The 16587-nt window shown below is 45.6% G+C and overlaps 2 protein-coding genes and 1 non-coding gene across 4 annotated transcripts; 1 reads left to right on the forward strand and 2 right to left on the reverse strand.

Annotated features, from left to right (window-relative positions):
* Window positions 1-581: 581 nt before the first annotated feature.
* Window positions 582-3824, reverse strand: LOC135538196 (cysteine-rich hydrophobic domain-containing protein 2-like). The gene is made up of 6 exons (XM_064964166.1): window positions 3477-3824; window positions 3010-3064; window positions 2358-2513; window positions 2191-2247; window positions 1778-1837; window positions 582-1690 (listed from the first exon to the last, which is right to left on the reverse strand). The coding sequence occupies exons 1-6, from the start codon at window positions 3608-3610 to the stop codon at window positions 1640-1642; spliced, it is 513 nt and encodes a 170-aa protein (XP_064820238.1). The 5' UTR covers window positions 3611-3824; the 3' UTR covers window positions 582-1639.
* Window positions 3825-6381: 2557 nt separating this feature from the next.
* Window positions 6382-14675, reverse strand: LOC135538195 (OCIA domain-containing protein 1-like). Of its 2 annotated transcripts, none has more exons than XM_064964165.1 (9): window positions 14407-14675; window positions 14045-14129; window positions 13829-13882; window positions 13329-13376; window positions 13114-13240; window positions 12934-13021; window positions 9824-9917; window positions 8629-8793; window positions 6382-6904 (listed from the first exon to the last, which is right to left on the reverse strand). In XM_064964165.1, exons 1-9 carry the CDS (start codon window positions 14455-14457, stop codon window positions 6867-6869), a joined length of 750 nt encoding a protein of 249 aa, XP_064820237.1. In that variant the 5' UTR covers window positions 14458-14675; the 3' UTR covers window positions 6382-6866. The 2 variants fall into 2 exon arrangements, with proteins under 2 accessions (XP_064820237.1, XP_064820236.1); XM_064964164.1 differs by having other exon boundaries at window positions 6382-6907.
* A 1146-nt stretch (window positions 14676-15821) lies between these two features.
* Window positions 15822-15985, forward strand: LOC135538202 (U1 spliceosomal RNA). Its single transcript, XR_010455338.1, has one exon. It is a non-coding gene; the product is annotated as a U1 spliceosomal RNA (small nuclear RNA).
* Window positions 15986-16587: the final 602 nt, after the last annotated feature.

Below are 16587 nucleotides of genomic sequence, written 5' to 3' on the forward strand. Positions count from 1 at the left end.
ATCCACTGTGGTTAGTTTGGCTGTTCTCTCTACCGACCCACTGTGGTTAGTTTGGCTGTTCTCTCTACCGACCCACTGTGGTTAGTTTGGCTGTTCTCTCTACCGACCCACTGTGGTTAGTTTGGCTGTTCTCTCTACTGACCCACTGTGGTTAGTTTGGCTGTTCTCTCTACTGACCCACTGTGGTTAGTTTGGCTGTTCTCTCTACTGACCCACTGTGGTTAGTTTGACTGTTCTCTCTACTGACCCACTGTGGTTAGTTTGACTGTTCTCTCTACTGACCCACTGTGGTTAGTTTGGCTGTTCTCTCTACTGACCCACTGTGGTTAGTTTGGCTGTTCTCTCTACTGACCCACTGTGGTTAGTTTGGCTGTTCTCTCTACTGACCCACTGTGGTTAGTTTGGCTGTTCTCTACTGACCCACTGTGGTTAGTTTGGCTGTTCTCTCTACTGACCCACTGTGGTTAGTTTGGCTGTTCTCTCTACTGACCCACTGTGGTTAGTTTGGCTGTTCTCTACCGATACTATGACCAGTCAAAAGGCGAATGATGTTTCAAGTCCCACAACTGTTCTACCAATGCTCCATTTGTATTTCACCTTTATTTAACTAGGCAAGTCATTTAAAGAACAAATTATTATTTACAATGACGGCCTACCCCGGCCAAACCCGGACGACGCTGGGCCAATTGTGCGCCGCCCTATGGGACTCCCAATCACGGGCGGATGTGATACAGCCCGAATTCGAACCAGGTACTGCGGTGACGCCTCTTACACTGAGATGCAGTGTGTTAGAACGCTGCGCCACTCGGGAGCCCAATGACGTTCCGTTGGGAGTTCCATAGCCGTTCTAATGATGTTCTGTTAGTTCCATAGCTGTTCTAATGATGTTCTGTCAGTTCCATAGCTGTTCCGTTTGCTAATCCATTGAAGTTCTGTCAATGTTCGATATTAGTTCCATTGAAGTTCTGTAGAAGTTCCGTAGCTAATCCATTGAAGTTCTGTCAATGTTCGATATTAGTTCCATTGAAGTTCTGTAGAAGTTCCGTAGCTAATCCATTGATTGTCACCTCAGCGGTTCCATAGAGGTTCTAGAACAGAGTATAATATCAACTGTTCCAACGGCACAGAGTGTCTCATAGTTCAGGTTGGGGTACAATATAACGGGGGTATAAATCTGAGTAAAGATTGTGCCTCGTGTACAGGGAAGGGCTGTGAAGAGGAGGTCCATCGTTGCAGGTCCAAAATTAGGAGTCCACTTTCTCCAGTTCCACAGTTCTATGGTACCGTTTACACCCTTTCTGAGCTGGGTCTCCCATGATGACCCACAGACCGATGACAGTCAACATGGCCACCCCGGGGGGTCAAAAGGCCACGTCTCCTCCAACAGATCAGGGGTCGAAGGTTGACATCAGAGAAGGGGAGGGGCTTTAGGGTGTAAACAGGTGTTTTCTGGGTATATAGTGGGGCTAGATAGAGAAGTTAGATAATGTCCAGTAAACACTAAATGGTGGTGTTGTTTTAGGTGTTGTTTTAGGGGTATGGGCCTGGTTAGGGGAGGAAAGAGGAGGCCATTTTGGAGAGGTGACTGGGCCGAGTGAAGAGAGGCACCACGGGAGGATGTTGATGGGCCCGCGGAGAGCTAGTCAGGTCTGAAAATGGGGATCTTGGGTAGGAACTCTATCAGGATTACCTGAGGGGGGGGAGAGAGAGAGTTTATTCAAAGTGTGTGTGTGCATTACTCATGTACTCCATCATGTGTGTGTGTGTGTGTTCTCACATATTCCATCATGTTGTTGGTTTCACACTTCCTCTTGCTCAGCCTCCAATGCAAACACAGCTGAGAGCGGGAAGGAAAGGGAGAGAGAGAGGGAGTGAGGGAGAGAGGGAGTGAGGGAGAGAGGGAGTGAGAGAGGGAGGGGAGAGAGAGAGGGAGGGAGGGGAGAGGGAGGGGGGGAGGGAGAGAGAGGGAGAGGGGGGGGGGGAGAGAGGAGAGGGAGGGGGGGAGAGGGAGGGAGGGGGGGGAGGAGAGGGAGAGGGGAGGGGGAGAGGAGAGGGAGGGGGGAGAGGAGAGGGAGGGGGGGAGAGAGGAGAGGGAGGAGGGGGAGAGAGGAGAGGGAAGAGGAGAAAAAGAGAGGGAGAGATCAGTCAAACTTAACTACCTCTCCCGGCCCTCCTCCCACCCCTACACACCTTGTGGTACAGTCTGCTGTTCTCCCAATCCAACAGCTTCTCCATTGATCTCTGTGTCTGAGGAGGAGAGAGACAGGTAACCTTGAGTATGGTACGCAGAGGGATGGTCTGTGTGTATATGTCTGTGTGTGTATCTCAGTGTGTGTGTGTGTGTTTGTGTCTCCCACCCTTTTGCTCAGACAGATGACGGGCCAGAGACTGAAGCCCAGTGTACAGCAGCAACAGAGACAGCCACACAGCAGCCAACGCACATTCACTGGCAGCGTCTTCTTCAGACAGCCGTTAACACGGTTTATACTGGCCTTGAACTCCTCTGGCGCCACCTAGAGGACAGACAGGGGAAATACTCAAATCGGGTCATATACATGAAACAAGTAGGGAGAGTGAGCTTGTCTGAGGATGGAATCAAAACACACAAGATTCTGCTGGGGAGACCTGCACACTTTCAACGTCTCCAGGAAAGCTAGTTAGCTGTCCTGGGGGGAGTCAATATTACCTGCTAATAAACACATGACTATTACAAATAATTCAGGTGGATCTTCATATTTTAAAGTGGCAAATACAATACTACAAAGTTACGATAGTGTAAAAGTGCCGTTTGCAAGGTATTCTCTCAGAGTCTGTCTCTAGCTGGAAATGCAGGGTTGCCAGGTATGGTGGTTGTTCCCAACAAGTGGCACCTCAACGCTATCCCAACACAAAAAAATACATACAATCATGATTGATGCACACCTGGCAACCTGCACTCGTTAAAACTCTGAGGGACACACGTCGAAAATGGCAGATTTACAGAAAATGTGTGGACTTTCCATGACTCACCTTCCCTGTAAGTGCCGATGGGAACTCTGACTCAAACTTGTTACTGAGTCCAAACCTTCGGGGACAAGAACATGATAAGTAAATGCATTATTTGATGCACACAACTAGATAGAATGTCACTCAAGGGATGAGGGGCTATTTTATCTGTTTGACTAAACCACATATGGAAAGTATATTTAGTTAACCAGGTAGTTACGGTGTGTATATATATATATATATAGTCATTTTATGGTCCGAACTACATAAACTAGGTCATGTTAGCGCGTTAATAGTTATTGTTGCCATGCTAATAGGCTAGTTTCTTGGCCCTGTTATCGTAAATACACCGACCTGATTACGTTAGCTTAGCTTTCCGCTAACAAGCTAGTTAATGCCGTAGTGTAACTTTCGTTATCTAGTTCGCGTTATTTTATGACAACTAACGGGTGCTTGGGTCTTTCCCCACCCGAGCCCTGCCGGTTTCTTACACAGTGACGTGGCCAGATCCTCGGACGACCACCGGGTCTGGAGCGTACTTCAACAGCTGTTCCTCCGCGGCCCTCTCCTCGTCCTCCTCTTCCTCCTCCTCCTCCTCGTAGATCTCGTCGAAGTCCTCCATCATCGCACGACTCGGCCTCGCGTTTCCCCGGTGAGGCGCCGGGAGAGACACGGTGCCGTCGTTTGGGGAGTGGGTTCCTTCCCCCGGTTGATAAACGATTAAAAAAAAGTCAGACAACAACCAAACAACAACTAACAAAAAAAACTCCGGCAACGACGAAAGCTCGCTAGCTAACTCTGGTTGTGGTCTCCAAAACAGAATATCAACATCCGCCGCAGTGCCCCGAAACCGGAAGGAGAGAGACGTTCTTTCGTCATCGATTCAGGAATTCCACAGAAAGTATTCTGTGTGCAAAATGGCTTTCTATTCTACATATAAATATCTCAACACATTTATCCGACAGTAGCGAGCTATCGTATGTTCTTGGTTAAAGTATGTAGCTATTTGTAATTTATTTATGGTTGCAGTAAAGAACGGACATGTGATTCAGTTGAGTTTATTAGGCCTACTTGTTACCATGATGATCATACATGAGCTAAACCCTCTTCCTTCTTTCCATACCACTAAAGCTGTATCGTATGAAACAACCGTATACAGGAAAGCAATTGTTTCAATTAGTTGTAGCTACTGAGCTATGTGGCTTTTATGGCTTCCTGAGTGGCGCGGCGGTCTATGGCATTGCAATGGCGTCACTACAGACCCTGGTTCGTTCCCAGGCTGTAGGGCGAAACACAATTGGCCCAGCATCGTCCGGGGTAGGAGAGGGTTTGTCCAGGGGTGTAGGCCGTAATTGTAAATAAGAATTTGTTTTTAAGTGACTTACCTAGTTAAAAAAAAATATATGCATATTTTTGATACCATTTGAAAGGATGTGAAATTCTTGTAGGAGAATATAACACATTAGATCAGGTAAAAGATAATACAAACCAAAAAACATGCGTTTTCTATTTTATTTTTTATCATCTTTGAAACCCAAAAGAAAGGCCATAGGCAGTTTAGTTGTAATTTAGATTTTGGCCACCAGATGGCAGCAGTGGGTGTACAAAGTTTCAGACTGATCCAGTGAAGCATTTGATTTACAACACAATATTTTGTATCAGGTCTGCCAGGAGTTTTCCCAAATGTGCCAAATTGGCCAATTGATACATGTTTAAGTACATAACTATAGAGAACATACAAAAATGCTATGGTAATAAAACAATTCAAGTTTACACACCCCCAGGAATGTCATAAATGAAGGATAATTAGCTTCCCTACAGAAAAAAACACTAACCTTCACACATCTAGATGGCCGAGCGGCGTGGTTGTGGGGCCAGAGACAGCAGGGGTTAAAACTGTAGAACCCAGTTCCTACATTTGAATATAAAAAATTGATTTTATCAAACAAAACCATGCTACATTTTATCTCAGAGATCGTCAGGATGACAAATCAGAGCAAGACTACTGGATTGTAAAGTACATTATTTACCTTCAGAGGTGAATGTATCAAACCCAGTTGCCGTGATGAGTGTTTTGTTGTTGTGCACTCTCCTCAAACAATAGCATGGTATTTTTTCCACTGTAATGGCTACTGTAAATTGGACAGTGCAGGTGGATTAACTAGAATTGAAGCTTTCTGCCCATATATAAGACATGTCAATGTCCCGGAAAGTTGCCTGTTGCTTTCTTCATTCTCATACCATTAGGGCCAGTTTAGGGACACTGATCCCATAGAGGTGAAATAAAAATGTGCATTTAAAAACGACATGTTTCAATCCATACTGCCTATTGGTTTATCGACCATAGGTTGGCAGATTGCAACCATATAGATAGAGGATTTATCTTGTGCCATTATTGCTTCTGTGGCAGCACCACTGAGGCAATCTCATTCTTGTTTGTAGATTTTCTTCACGATTGGCTGATCCATCTTGATGACGCGGTTGGACATGACTCCTACAGGGTCACCAGGAGGTGGTGTCCGTTGATAATATTCCTAACTAAATGATCTGCTTTTTATAGACAAGTATTCTTAGCGTGGTTGTTAATATATACAACAACAAAAAATCCCCCGTATAGGTATTTCATTTGGAACAACATTTTGTATAGAAATAAGTATTTTTTAAAGAACGGGTTAATAATCGTATCCTGCTGACGAGACAACTTTTTAAATGCATAAGGATTGTTATTACCACACAAATACCTGCTTGTTTAACAAGGTGAAAGAGGTCTCTTTTTCAGAATGATCCATAAGTATGACCCTGGGAATCATTACCTGCAGAAACTATTTAAAAAAAAAAATACATTAACATGAACTGTACTTTGTGTTGAGCATCCAGAAACAGTTTTGCATTTATTATTGCGTTGTCTACGTGTAAAGAAATGGCAAGATATTCATTGTTTTTGATTTACTTTTGTTGTGTTTTTTTTTTAAATGGGAGAATGTGCTGCTCCGTTTCCTAAACTATAATAAGGATAAGGAAAACCAATTTTTACCTCAAATCTAATTATGCTAATGTCCAAATATCATATACATAAATGTAAATTCACTAATAACAAACCATGATTTCTTTAAGGAATTCCAGCAGTACATTAAGACCATTCTACAATCTTCTGATAAGAAAGCCGTTAAAACAATCAATGTGTGTTCTTTTAAGTTCTTTGTATAATGTGTTGTACCCCCCCCCAGGCACATGTTATCATTGTCTGTTTGTATTTCTTCTTGTGTATGTATACTGTTTTTTTTCTGCAATAAAACAACAAAACACAGGAGGTATCTGCCAATGAATTGGAAAGGCCATTTGGCCAATAGAGGCCTCTTATCATTCTCTGATTGATAGACACACAAAAAGACAACGTTATTTCAAAACCAATTGGGTTTATTGACATGTTTTCAAAAGACACAATCAGACAGACAAATGGGAGAATCTCCTTTCCTTGATTCCTAGCAAGGAGGGGGGGGGGGGGGCCTAATTTAAAAAAAAAATATTTAATTAATTTATCAGACACTTATTGAGAGCAATTTACAGGAGCAATTGTTGTTAATTTCCTTGCTCAACAGCATGTTGACTGATTTTTTTTTGTCACCTAGTTGGTTTGGGGATTTGAACCAGCAACCTTTTGGTTACTGGCCCAACGCTCTTTACCCCTAGGCTACCTGCCTACCCCCTGACCTCCTCATCCAATGGGGTTTGAGGAGAGAGGACGCAAGGAATCAAGGAAATGCAATTGAGATTATCCCATACATTCATATATTGAGACGTAAATAATAGCAAAGCAACCAGAAGGGGTTTGTGGGTATTGTAGTCCAATCAGCACCGTCAGTGATAACAGATGGAGAGACTCACTCCTCCAAGCTGTCTCCGTAGACGTTCTTCTTCCCTGCTAAAAGAGAGGAGACGATGAAGGGATGATAAAACCCATTAGGGCTCTGGTCTAGAGTGCACTATATAGGGAATAGGGTGCAAACTCTGGTCTAAAGTAGTGCACTATATAGGGAATAGGGTGCCATAGGGCTCTGGTCTAAAGTAGTGCACTATATTGGGAATAGGGTGCCATAGGGCTCTGATCTAAAGTAGTGCACTATATAGGGAATAGGGTGCCATAGGGGTCTGGTCTAAAGTAGTGCACTATATAGGGAATAGGGTGCCAACTCTGGTCTAAAGTAGTGCACTATATAGGGAATAGGGTGCCATAGGGCTCTGGTCTAAAGTAGTGCACTATATAGGGAATAGGGTGCCATAGGGCTCTGGTCTAAAGTAGTGCACTATATAGGGAATAGGGTGCCATAGGGCTCTGGTCTAAAGTAGTGCACTATATAGGGAATAGGGTGCCAACTCTGGTCTAAAGTAGTGCACTATATAGGGAATAGGGTGCCATAGGGCTCTGGTCTAAAGTAGTGCACTATATAGGGAATAGGGTGCCAACTCTGGTCTAAAGTAGTGCACTATATAGGGAATAGAGTGCCATAGGGCTCTGGTCTAAAGTAGTGCACTATATAGGGAATAGGGTGCAATAGGGTTCTGGTCTAAAGTAGTGCACTATATAGGGAATAGGGTCCCATAGGGCTCTGTTCTAAAGTAGTGCACTATATAGGGAATAGGGTGCCAACTCTGGTCTAAAGTAGTGCACTATATAGGGAATAGGGTGCCATAGGGCTCTGGTCTAAAGTAGTGCACTATATAGGGAATAGGGTGCCATAGGGCTCTGGTCTAAAGTAGTGCACGATATAGGGAATAGGGTGCCATAGGGCTCTGGTCTAAAGTAGTGCACTATATAGGGAATAGGGTGCAATAGGGCTCTGATCTAAAGTAGTGCACTATATAGGGAATAGGGTGCCATAGGGCTCTGGTCTAAAGTAGTGCACTATATAGGGAATAGGGTGCCAACTCTGGTCTAAAGTAGTGCACTATATAGGGAATAGGGTGCCATAGGGCTCTGGTCTAAAGTAGTGCACTATATAGGGAATAGGGTGCCATAGGGCTCTGGTCTAAAGTAGTGCACTATATAGGGAATAGTGTGCCATAGGGCTCTGGTCTAAAGTAGTGCACTATATAGGGAATAGGGTGCCATAGGACTCCTGTCTAAAGTAGTGCACTATATAGGGAATAGGGTGCCATAGGGCTCTGGTCTAAAGTAGTGCACTATATAGGGAATAGGGTGCCAACTCTGGTCTAAAGTAGTGCACTATATAGGGAATAGGGTGCCATAGGGCTCTGGTCTAAAGTAGTGCACTATATAGGGAATAGGGTGCCATAGGGCTCTGGTCTAAAGTAGTGCACTATATAGGGAATAGGGTGCCATAGGGCTCTGATCTAAAGTAGTGCACTATATAGGGAATAGGGTGCCATAGGACTCCTGTCTAAAGTAGTGCACTATATAGGGAATAGGGTGCCATAGGGCTCTGGTCTAAAGTAGTGCACTATATAGGGAATAGGGTGCCATAGGGCTCTGGTCTAAAGTAGTGCACTATGTAGGGAGATAGGGTGCCATAGGACACCTGTCTAAAGTAGTGCACTATATAGGGAATAGGGTGCCAACTCTGGTCTAAAGTAGTGCACTATATAGGGAATAGGGTGCCATTTGGGACACAACCACTGACTCACCATCCTTCTTGGGGGCGGTCCTCCCTGGCCGGTCAGACTCTGGTTTGAGCAGCGTCTCAGCCTTCTGGGTAAGCGTGACCTCATAGGTTTCTCGGTTCTTGTTCCTTAGGTCCTCGTACATGATGGGCTTCCTCCTGGGCTCATCGTCATCCAGGAACGACTGGGCTGGAGGGGGGCAGAGGTTTGAGGGTAAAGGTTAGAAGTCCTCGTACATGATTGGCTCCCTCCTGGGCTCCTCGTCATCCAGGAACGACTGGGCTGGAGGGGGGCAGAGGTTTGAGGGTAAAGGTTAGAAGTCCTCGTACATGATTGGCTCCCTCCTGGGCTCCTCGTCATATTGGAACAATTGGGCTTCAGGGGTCAGAGGTGACAGGTCAGGAAAAAGAACACAAGCACTTTTTTATTTGACAAATTCAGATAGGCCCATCCCAGTTTGCACAATCGCATTTTATGAATGGCAATCTGAATGCACAGAGATACCGTGACGAGATCCTGAGGCCCATTGTCGTGCCATTCATCCACCGCCATCACCTCATGTTTCAGCATGATAATGACCCGCCCCCATATGGCACAAAGATCTGTAACCAATTCTCAGAAGCTGAACATGTCCCAGTTCCACGACCTGCGTACACCAGACGTTGAGCATGTTTAGAATGCTCTGGAAAGACCCGTCTACCACAGTGTGTTGCAGCTCCCGCCAATTTCCAACAACTTTGCACAGCCATTGAAGAGGCAAATGGTGGTCACACCAGATAGTGAGTGGTTTTCTGATCCAAGCCCCTACTTTTTTAAAGGTATCCGTATTCCCAGTCCTGTGAAACCCATAAATTAGGGCCTAATGAATTTATATCAATTGACTAATTTCCTTATATGAACAGTAACTCAGAAATTGTTGCATGTTGTGTTTTTTTTTAAATATTTTGCAACTGACCTAAGATCAGTGTCTAGAGCCAACTTCACCCTGCACCCTTCCCGGCTCGGTTCCTAGTGAAAACGACCCTGGGCTGCAGGGGACAGACATTCAAGAAATACAGGTTAGAGGTCAGAGGTTGAGCTGCAGGAGGAGAGGTGTGGAGGGTGTGGGGGGGGGGGGTCAGACTGAGGTTAAATCAGGCAGTTCTAACGAGGAGGATACCGTTGGAGGGTTGTCATGGTTAACAACTGTAGTTAGGTTACTACTTGCTTCCACGGTTACCTGGCATGTTGTGGTCGATGTCTGCAGCGGTGCGGCTGGCCTGTGCGGCGGTGGGGGCGTCACTGTATCCATAGTCTCTGGCGTTGGGTGGGACCTGACACACACAATCAAACCGGGAACACTTACACGGAACACGTGGTGTTGGAATGACGGGAGATCAGGTTGGACACGGACTGATCTGTAAAACTGAGCCAGTGACTGTGACCACTCTGTCTCCCAGCTACTACAACACTAGACTGTGTTGACCACTCTGTCTCCCAGCTACTACAACACTAGACTGTGTCGACCACTCTGTCTCCCAGCTACTACAACACTAGACTGTGTTGACCACTCTGTATCCCAGCTACTACAACACTAGACTGTGTTGACCACTCTGTCTCCCAGCTACTACAACACTAGACTGTGTCGACCATTCTGTCTCCCAGCTACTACAACACTAGACTGTGTTGACCACTCTGTCTCTCAGCTACTACAACACTAGACTGAGACTGTGTTGACCACTCTGTCTCCCAGCTACTACAACACTAGACTGTGTTGACCACTCTGTCTCCCAGCTACTACAACACTGGACTGAGGCTGTGTTGACCACTCTGTCTCCCAGCTACTACAACACTAGACTGAGACTGTGTTGACCACTCTGTCTCTCAGCTACTACTCTGTCTCCCAGCTACTACAACACTAGACTGTGTTGACCACTCTGTCTCCCAGCTACTACAACACTAGACTGTGTCGACCACTCTGTCTCCCAGCTACTACAACACTAGACTGTGTTGACCACTCTGTCTCCCAGCTACTACAACACTAGACTGTGTTGACCACTCTGTCTCCCAGCTACTACAACACTAGACTGTGTCGACCACTCTGTCTCTCAGCTACTACAACACTAGACTGTGTCGACCACTCTGTCTCCCAGCTACTACAACACTGGATTGAGACTGTGTCGACCACTCTGTCTCCCAGCTACTACAACACTGGACTGAGACTGTGTTGACCACTCTGTCTCCCAGGTACTACAACACTAGACTGTGTTGACCACTCTGTCTCCCAGCTACTACAACACTAGACTGAGGCTGTGTTGACCACTCTGTCTCCCAGCTACTACAACACTGGACTGAGACTGTGTTGACCACTCTGTCTCCCAGCTACTACAACACTGGACTGAGACTGTGTTGACCACTCTGTCTCCCAGCTACTACAACACTAGACTGTGTTGACCACTCTGTCTCCCAGCTACTACAACACTAGACTGTGTTGACCACTCTGTCTCCCAGCTACTACAACACTAGACTGTGTTGACCACTCTGTCTCCCAGCTACTACAACACTAGACTGTGTTGACCACTCTGTCTCCCAGCTACTACAACACTAGACTGTGTTGACCACTCTGTCTCCCAGCTACTACAACACTAGACTGTGTTGACCACTCTGTCTCCCAGCTACTACAACACTAGACTGTGTTGACCACTCTGTCTCCCAGCTACTACAACACTAGACTGTGTTGACCACTCTGTCTCCCAGCTACTACAACACTAGACTGAGGCTGTGTCTGACCACTCTGTCTCCCAGCTACTACAACACTAGACTGTGTTGACCACTCTGTCTCCCAGCTACTACAACACTTGACCACTCTGTCTCCCAGCTACTACAACACTAGACTGTGTTGACCACTCTGTCTCCCAGCTACTACAACACTAGACTGTGTTGACCACTCTGTCTCCCAGCTACTACAACACTAGACTGTGTTGACCACTCTGTCTCCCAGCTACTACAACACTAGACTGTGTCGACCACTCTGTCTCCCAGCTACTACAACACTGGACTGAGGCTGTGTTGACCACTCTGTCTCCCAGCTACTACAACACTAGACTGTGTCGACCACTCTGTCTCCCAGCTACTACAACACTAGACTGTGTTGACCACTCTGTCTCCCAGCTACTACAACACTAGACTGTGTTGACCACTCTGTCTCCCAGCTACTACAACACTAGACTGTGTTGACCACTCTGTCTCCCAGCTACTACAACACTAGACTGTGTTGACCACTCTGTCTCCCAGCTACTACAACACTAGACTGTGTTGACCACTCTGTCTCCCAGCTACTACAACACTAGACTGTGTTGACCACTCTGTCTCCCAGCTACTACAACACTAGACTGTGTTGACCACTCTGTCTCCCAGCTACTACAACACTAGACTGTGTTGACCACTCTGTCTCCCAGCTACTACAACACTAGACTGTGTTGACCACTCTGTCTCCCAGCTACTACAACACTAGACTGTGTTGACCACTCTGTCTCCCAGCTACTACAACACTAGACTGTGTTGACCACTCTGTCTCCCAGCTACTACAACACTAGACTGTGTTGACCACTCTGTCTCCCAGCTACTACAACACTAGACTGTGTTGACCACTCTGTCTCCCAGCTACTACAACACTAGACTGTGTTGACCACTCTGTCTCCCAGCTACTACAACACTAGACTGTGTTGACCACTCTGTCTCCCAGCTACTACAACACTAGACTGTGTTGACCACTCTGTCTCCCAGCTACTACAACACTAGACTGTGTTGACCACTCTGTCTCCCAGCTACTACAACACTAGACTGTGTTGACCACTCTGTCTCCCAGCTACTACAACACTAGACTGTGTTGACCACTCTTGTGTAACAGGAAGCTGGTTTGATGATGATGTCTTTTCTTCTGTGTCAAATATACCAGATATTGTTGTTGTGTGGAGAGGGGGGGCAGAGAGAACAGGGGGGGCAGAGAGAACAGAGGGGGGGCAGAGAGAACAGGGGGGCAGAGAGAACAGGGGGGGGCAGAGAGAACAGGGGGGGCCAGAGAGAACAGGGGGGCCAGAGAGAACAGGGGTGGCCAGAGAGAACTGGGGGGGCCAGAGAGAACAGAGACGATAACTATGGCAGAGGAGTTGGCTAGGTACTGCACTGTTTCAGCTGTCGTGGGCAGCCTAGCTGTTTGGAGAAGGAGGCGCTTCCTGTACTGTTGGTTGCCATGCATACAGGGAACTTTGAAATGTTTGGATCCATTTTTAATGTACATTTGATGGGTGGATTCAAAGAAAGTATTTAAATGTGTGTGTGTGTGTGTACCTGGCTCTGGGGGTCAGAGGCCTGGAACATGGGGTCAAAGGTCACCTGGTCGGGGTCACTCATCTCTGACTGGGGGCCCTGAGACGACCTGAGAGAGAAGAGGAGTGCGTGAGGTGAGGTGGAGTGAGTGAGTGAGTGAGTGAGTGAGTGAGTGAGTGAGTGAGTGTGTGTGTTACTGACTGTGCATTGGGTCTGGTCCTCTGTCTCAGTGCTTCTCCCAGAGGGGAGTGCTCCAGCCTCTTGAACTTCTCCTGACAATGTTTCATGTACGACATCTTCCCTGCCAGGTAGCCACACAGCCCCGCAACTGGACACACACATCTGTATTACAATCTCATAATAACAATGCACACACACTTTTTTTATACACAAACATCTGTGTTCAGTGAACTCACAGGCCACTTTAGGGAGAGATCCAAACCTGGACGACAACGTCAGAGCTCCTAAAACACAGGAAGGAACACAGGAGAGTCAGTCTTGATGTCACCAGGGTTAAGACAGGAAGGAACACAGAGTCAGTCTTGATGTCATCAGGGTTAAGACAGGAAGGAACACAGGAGAGTCAGTCTTGATGTCACCAGGGTTAAGACAGGAAGGAACACAGGAGAGTCGGTCTTGATGTCACTAGTCCAATTCATGGTAGAAAAGGCAAATGTCGACCAGGTGGGTTGCAGACACTCAAAAGATGTATAGGTGTGATACATCTGCAGCCCTCTGCAGAAAACCTCCATCTTTTTGGCTGCCATCTCTGCACGTTCCTCTTGGACGCCACGTGTCATTACGGTATCTCTAACCGGAAGCTACTATTCTATATCAGAGTATTGAGATGCTCTCCTAGATCATACACTATCATACACTAAGATAAAGTGATGATGGAAATGGGAGGTGGGCCTACCTCTATGGATGAGGCCTTGAGTGACAAGCATGCTGACCACTGAGAAGGGCACGGCTGTAGGAAGGGAGGGGAGAAACCAGGTTAGAATCACATGTGCACCAATACCTGTACATAGAAGGAATGATATATTGAGCATGAACTTGACTCCTGTCAAACACAGACTCCTGTAAAATCTATTGCTATTTTGTGAGTCTGGTGTTGCCCATGGTAACTTACACCTGTACCAGAAACTCTCCTGGTTGCACTCTCTGAAGACTCTCCTCTCATCTTCTGTGGGGATATAGTCCATTCCTACAGGACTCTATACACACACACACACGGGTTAGCTGTCCCAAAAACGAACCTTGATTGATTGATTTTATATATATATATATATATATATACACACACATATATTCATTGACGTAACCGTTTTTTTTTTTTGTGGTTGTCAAGAATTCGAGTGCATAGAAAACGTTGACTAGTTAGCCTCCAGCTTGCTAGTAGCAGTAAGCATGTTAAATGACTGCAAGTGACAGATGAGGCTAGCTAGGGAACAGTAGCTTAGTTACTGGAGCAGCTTTCTGTTGCGTGTTTACCTGTGCTTCGCCCTGTCGCTCATCTGTGAATCCCGTAGACATTGGTGTCATATTGTAAAACTAAGTCGGTCAACTTTGTCTTTCAGAGCATGTATAGCAACAACTGGCACAGACACACTCCCCGTATTGATTTCGTAAATGTCTGGTACAAATTCATAGCATGAATAGCAAAAAACGTGCACAGACACACTCCTTGTATTTGATTTCGTAAATATTTGGTTTCAATGTCATTGCATGGAGCGAAGCTGACCCGGAAGTAGTAGTAGCCATGGAACGGGAAGTTTAACGCGGACTTTTATTTTGAATGTTTTTCTTAGCAGTAAAATCGCATTCATAGAGGAACAACATTATACGAGGAAATTTATTCCAGCTCCTTTTTTTCTAAATCCAATTATCATATTAACCCCATATGGCCAATATACCACGGCTAATGGCTGTTCTTATGCACGACACAAACCTCGCATGTTTTTGGTCTGATCATAGATTATCATTTAGATTGCTGCTGTCTGCTGCTATGATACAAACCACACGACGTGGAGGTTTGCTATCAATGTGCATTATATCTCACAAGAGGGCAAGGGGTAGGGATAAAGATGAAACGCTAATGCATATTCTGATTGATAGCAAATGGAGCTGCCCACACACAAACAAACACACACCTCGGCGCACTCCGATCACGAGTATCATCCTGCCAATTTACAGATACAATTACAAATACGAGTATGGCCATGTCACTGTACATAGATCTTTCTATTGTGTTATTGACTACGTTTGTGTATGTGTAACTCTGTGTTGTTTTTGTCGCACTGCTTTGCTTTATTCTTGGCCAGGTCGCAGTTTGAAAATTAGAACTTGTTCCCAACTAGCCGACCTGGTGAAATAAAACAATTAATTAAAAACCACCCATTGTAGCTACTACTGTGTCTTTGTTGACGTTGAAGTAGTAGGCTACTGTTTCTCCTCTGTATCTGTGGGTCGTATGCCACCCTGTGGTTGATGGTGGAGTCATATTTTACTGAGAGCAGAAAACAAGCGTGATGAAACTATTCCTACAACGTCTGGAACGCTACAAAACACCAGAAATAAGTGGTGTCTTTCGGTTGGCTGTGTGCACGAATGTGATTTCAGCATTTTGGTACATCGCCCTACTTGTGTGTAACCAGACGGACATTTAGAGAAAATATTCAATGTGTATATAATTTCTACCGTGTTGCTTGATGGGATAATAGTTGGTCCGTGATATAATATAGTAAAACAAAATGTATTGCTTTTTCTTCGCCTTGTCCGCAACTGTATTCGTAAATGTCATTAAACCCTGCTCAATATGATGTGGTATTATCAGTAGTAGAAGTGGTAACCGTGAGTCAAACCCCTTTGTCCTGGAAGGAGTGCTCCTCTACCAACGTGTACAACTCATACTTACCTGGCAAGGGAGACACCGTGATCACGAAGGCGGTTCACCCAGGGCGAGGCTCAGCCATTGCACTCCGGCTGTGCTGACCCCTGCGAATTTCTCAAATGTGGAAATCTCGATTGCATAATTTCTGGTAGTGGGGGACTGCGTTCGCGCTCTCCCCTGATCTTGATGTTAAAAATAATGTAGGAACATCATTTGATGTGTTTTAAGTCACAGTTCTACTGAGGTTCGTGTTGAGAAGGACGTTTGTCAAAATGTATATGTTCTTATATGATGAATGGCTATAGAATGTAGGGTCTGTTAAAAAGTCAACTAAGGCCTCAAGAGATACATTTGTCTTCTGATAACCCGCATGTGTGTGATGTGTTATTGTAGCACTGGTGATTATGCCTGTCATGGCCTGATAATGTCAAGGAAAAGGCCTACTTGTGAATGGATCATTTTGTGCCCTCATGACGTAATCTGGATTGAGGTCTTTTATTTGCTAGATTATTAAATCATTTATAGGACAGTTTGTAATTTAAGACCACAGTAAATGTCAAACATTACCATGCCACAGTCATTGCCCTGGTCAACCATTACCATGCCAGAGACATTTCCCTGGACAACTATTACCATGACAACAGACATTTCCTTGTTCAACCATTGCCATGCCATAGACAAGTCCCTGGTCTACCATGCCACAGACATTTCCCTGGTCAACCATTACCATGCCACAGTAATTTCCCTGGTCAACCATTACCATGCCACAAACATTTCCCTGG

Source organism: Oncorhynchus masou, unplaced genomic scaffold, assembly GCF_036934945.1.
Source record: "Oncorhynchus masou masou isolate Uvic2021 unplaced genomic scaffold, UVic_Omas_1.1 unplaced_scaffold_930, whole genome shotgun sequence".
Taxonomy (NCBI): domain Eukaryota; kingdom Metazoa; phylum Chordata; class Actinopteri; order Salmoniformes; family Salmonidae; genus Oncorhynchus; species Oncorhynchus masou.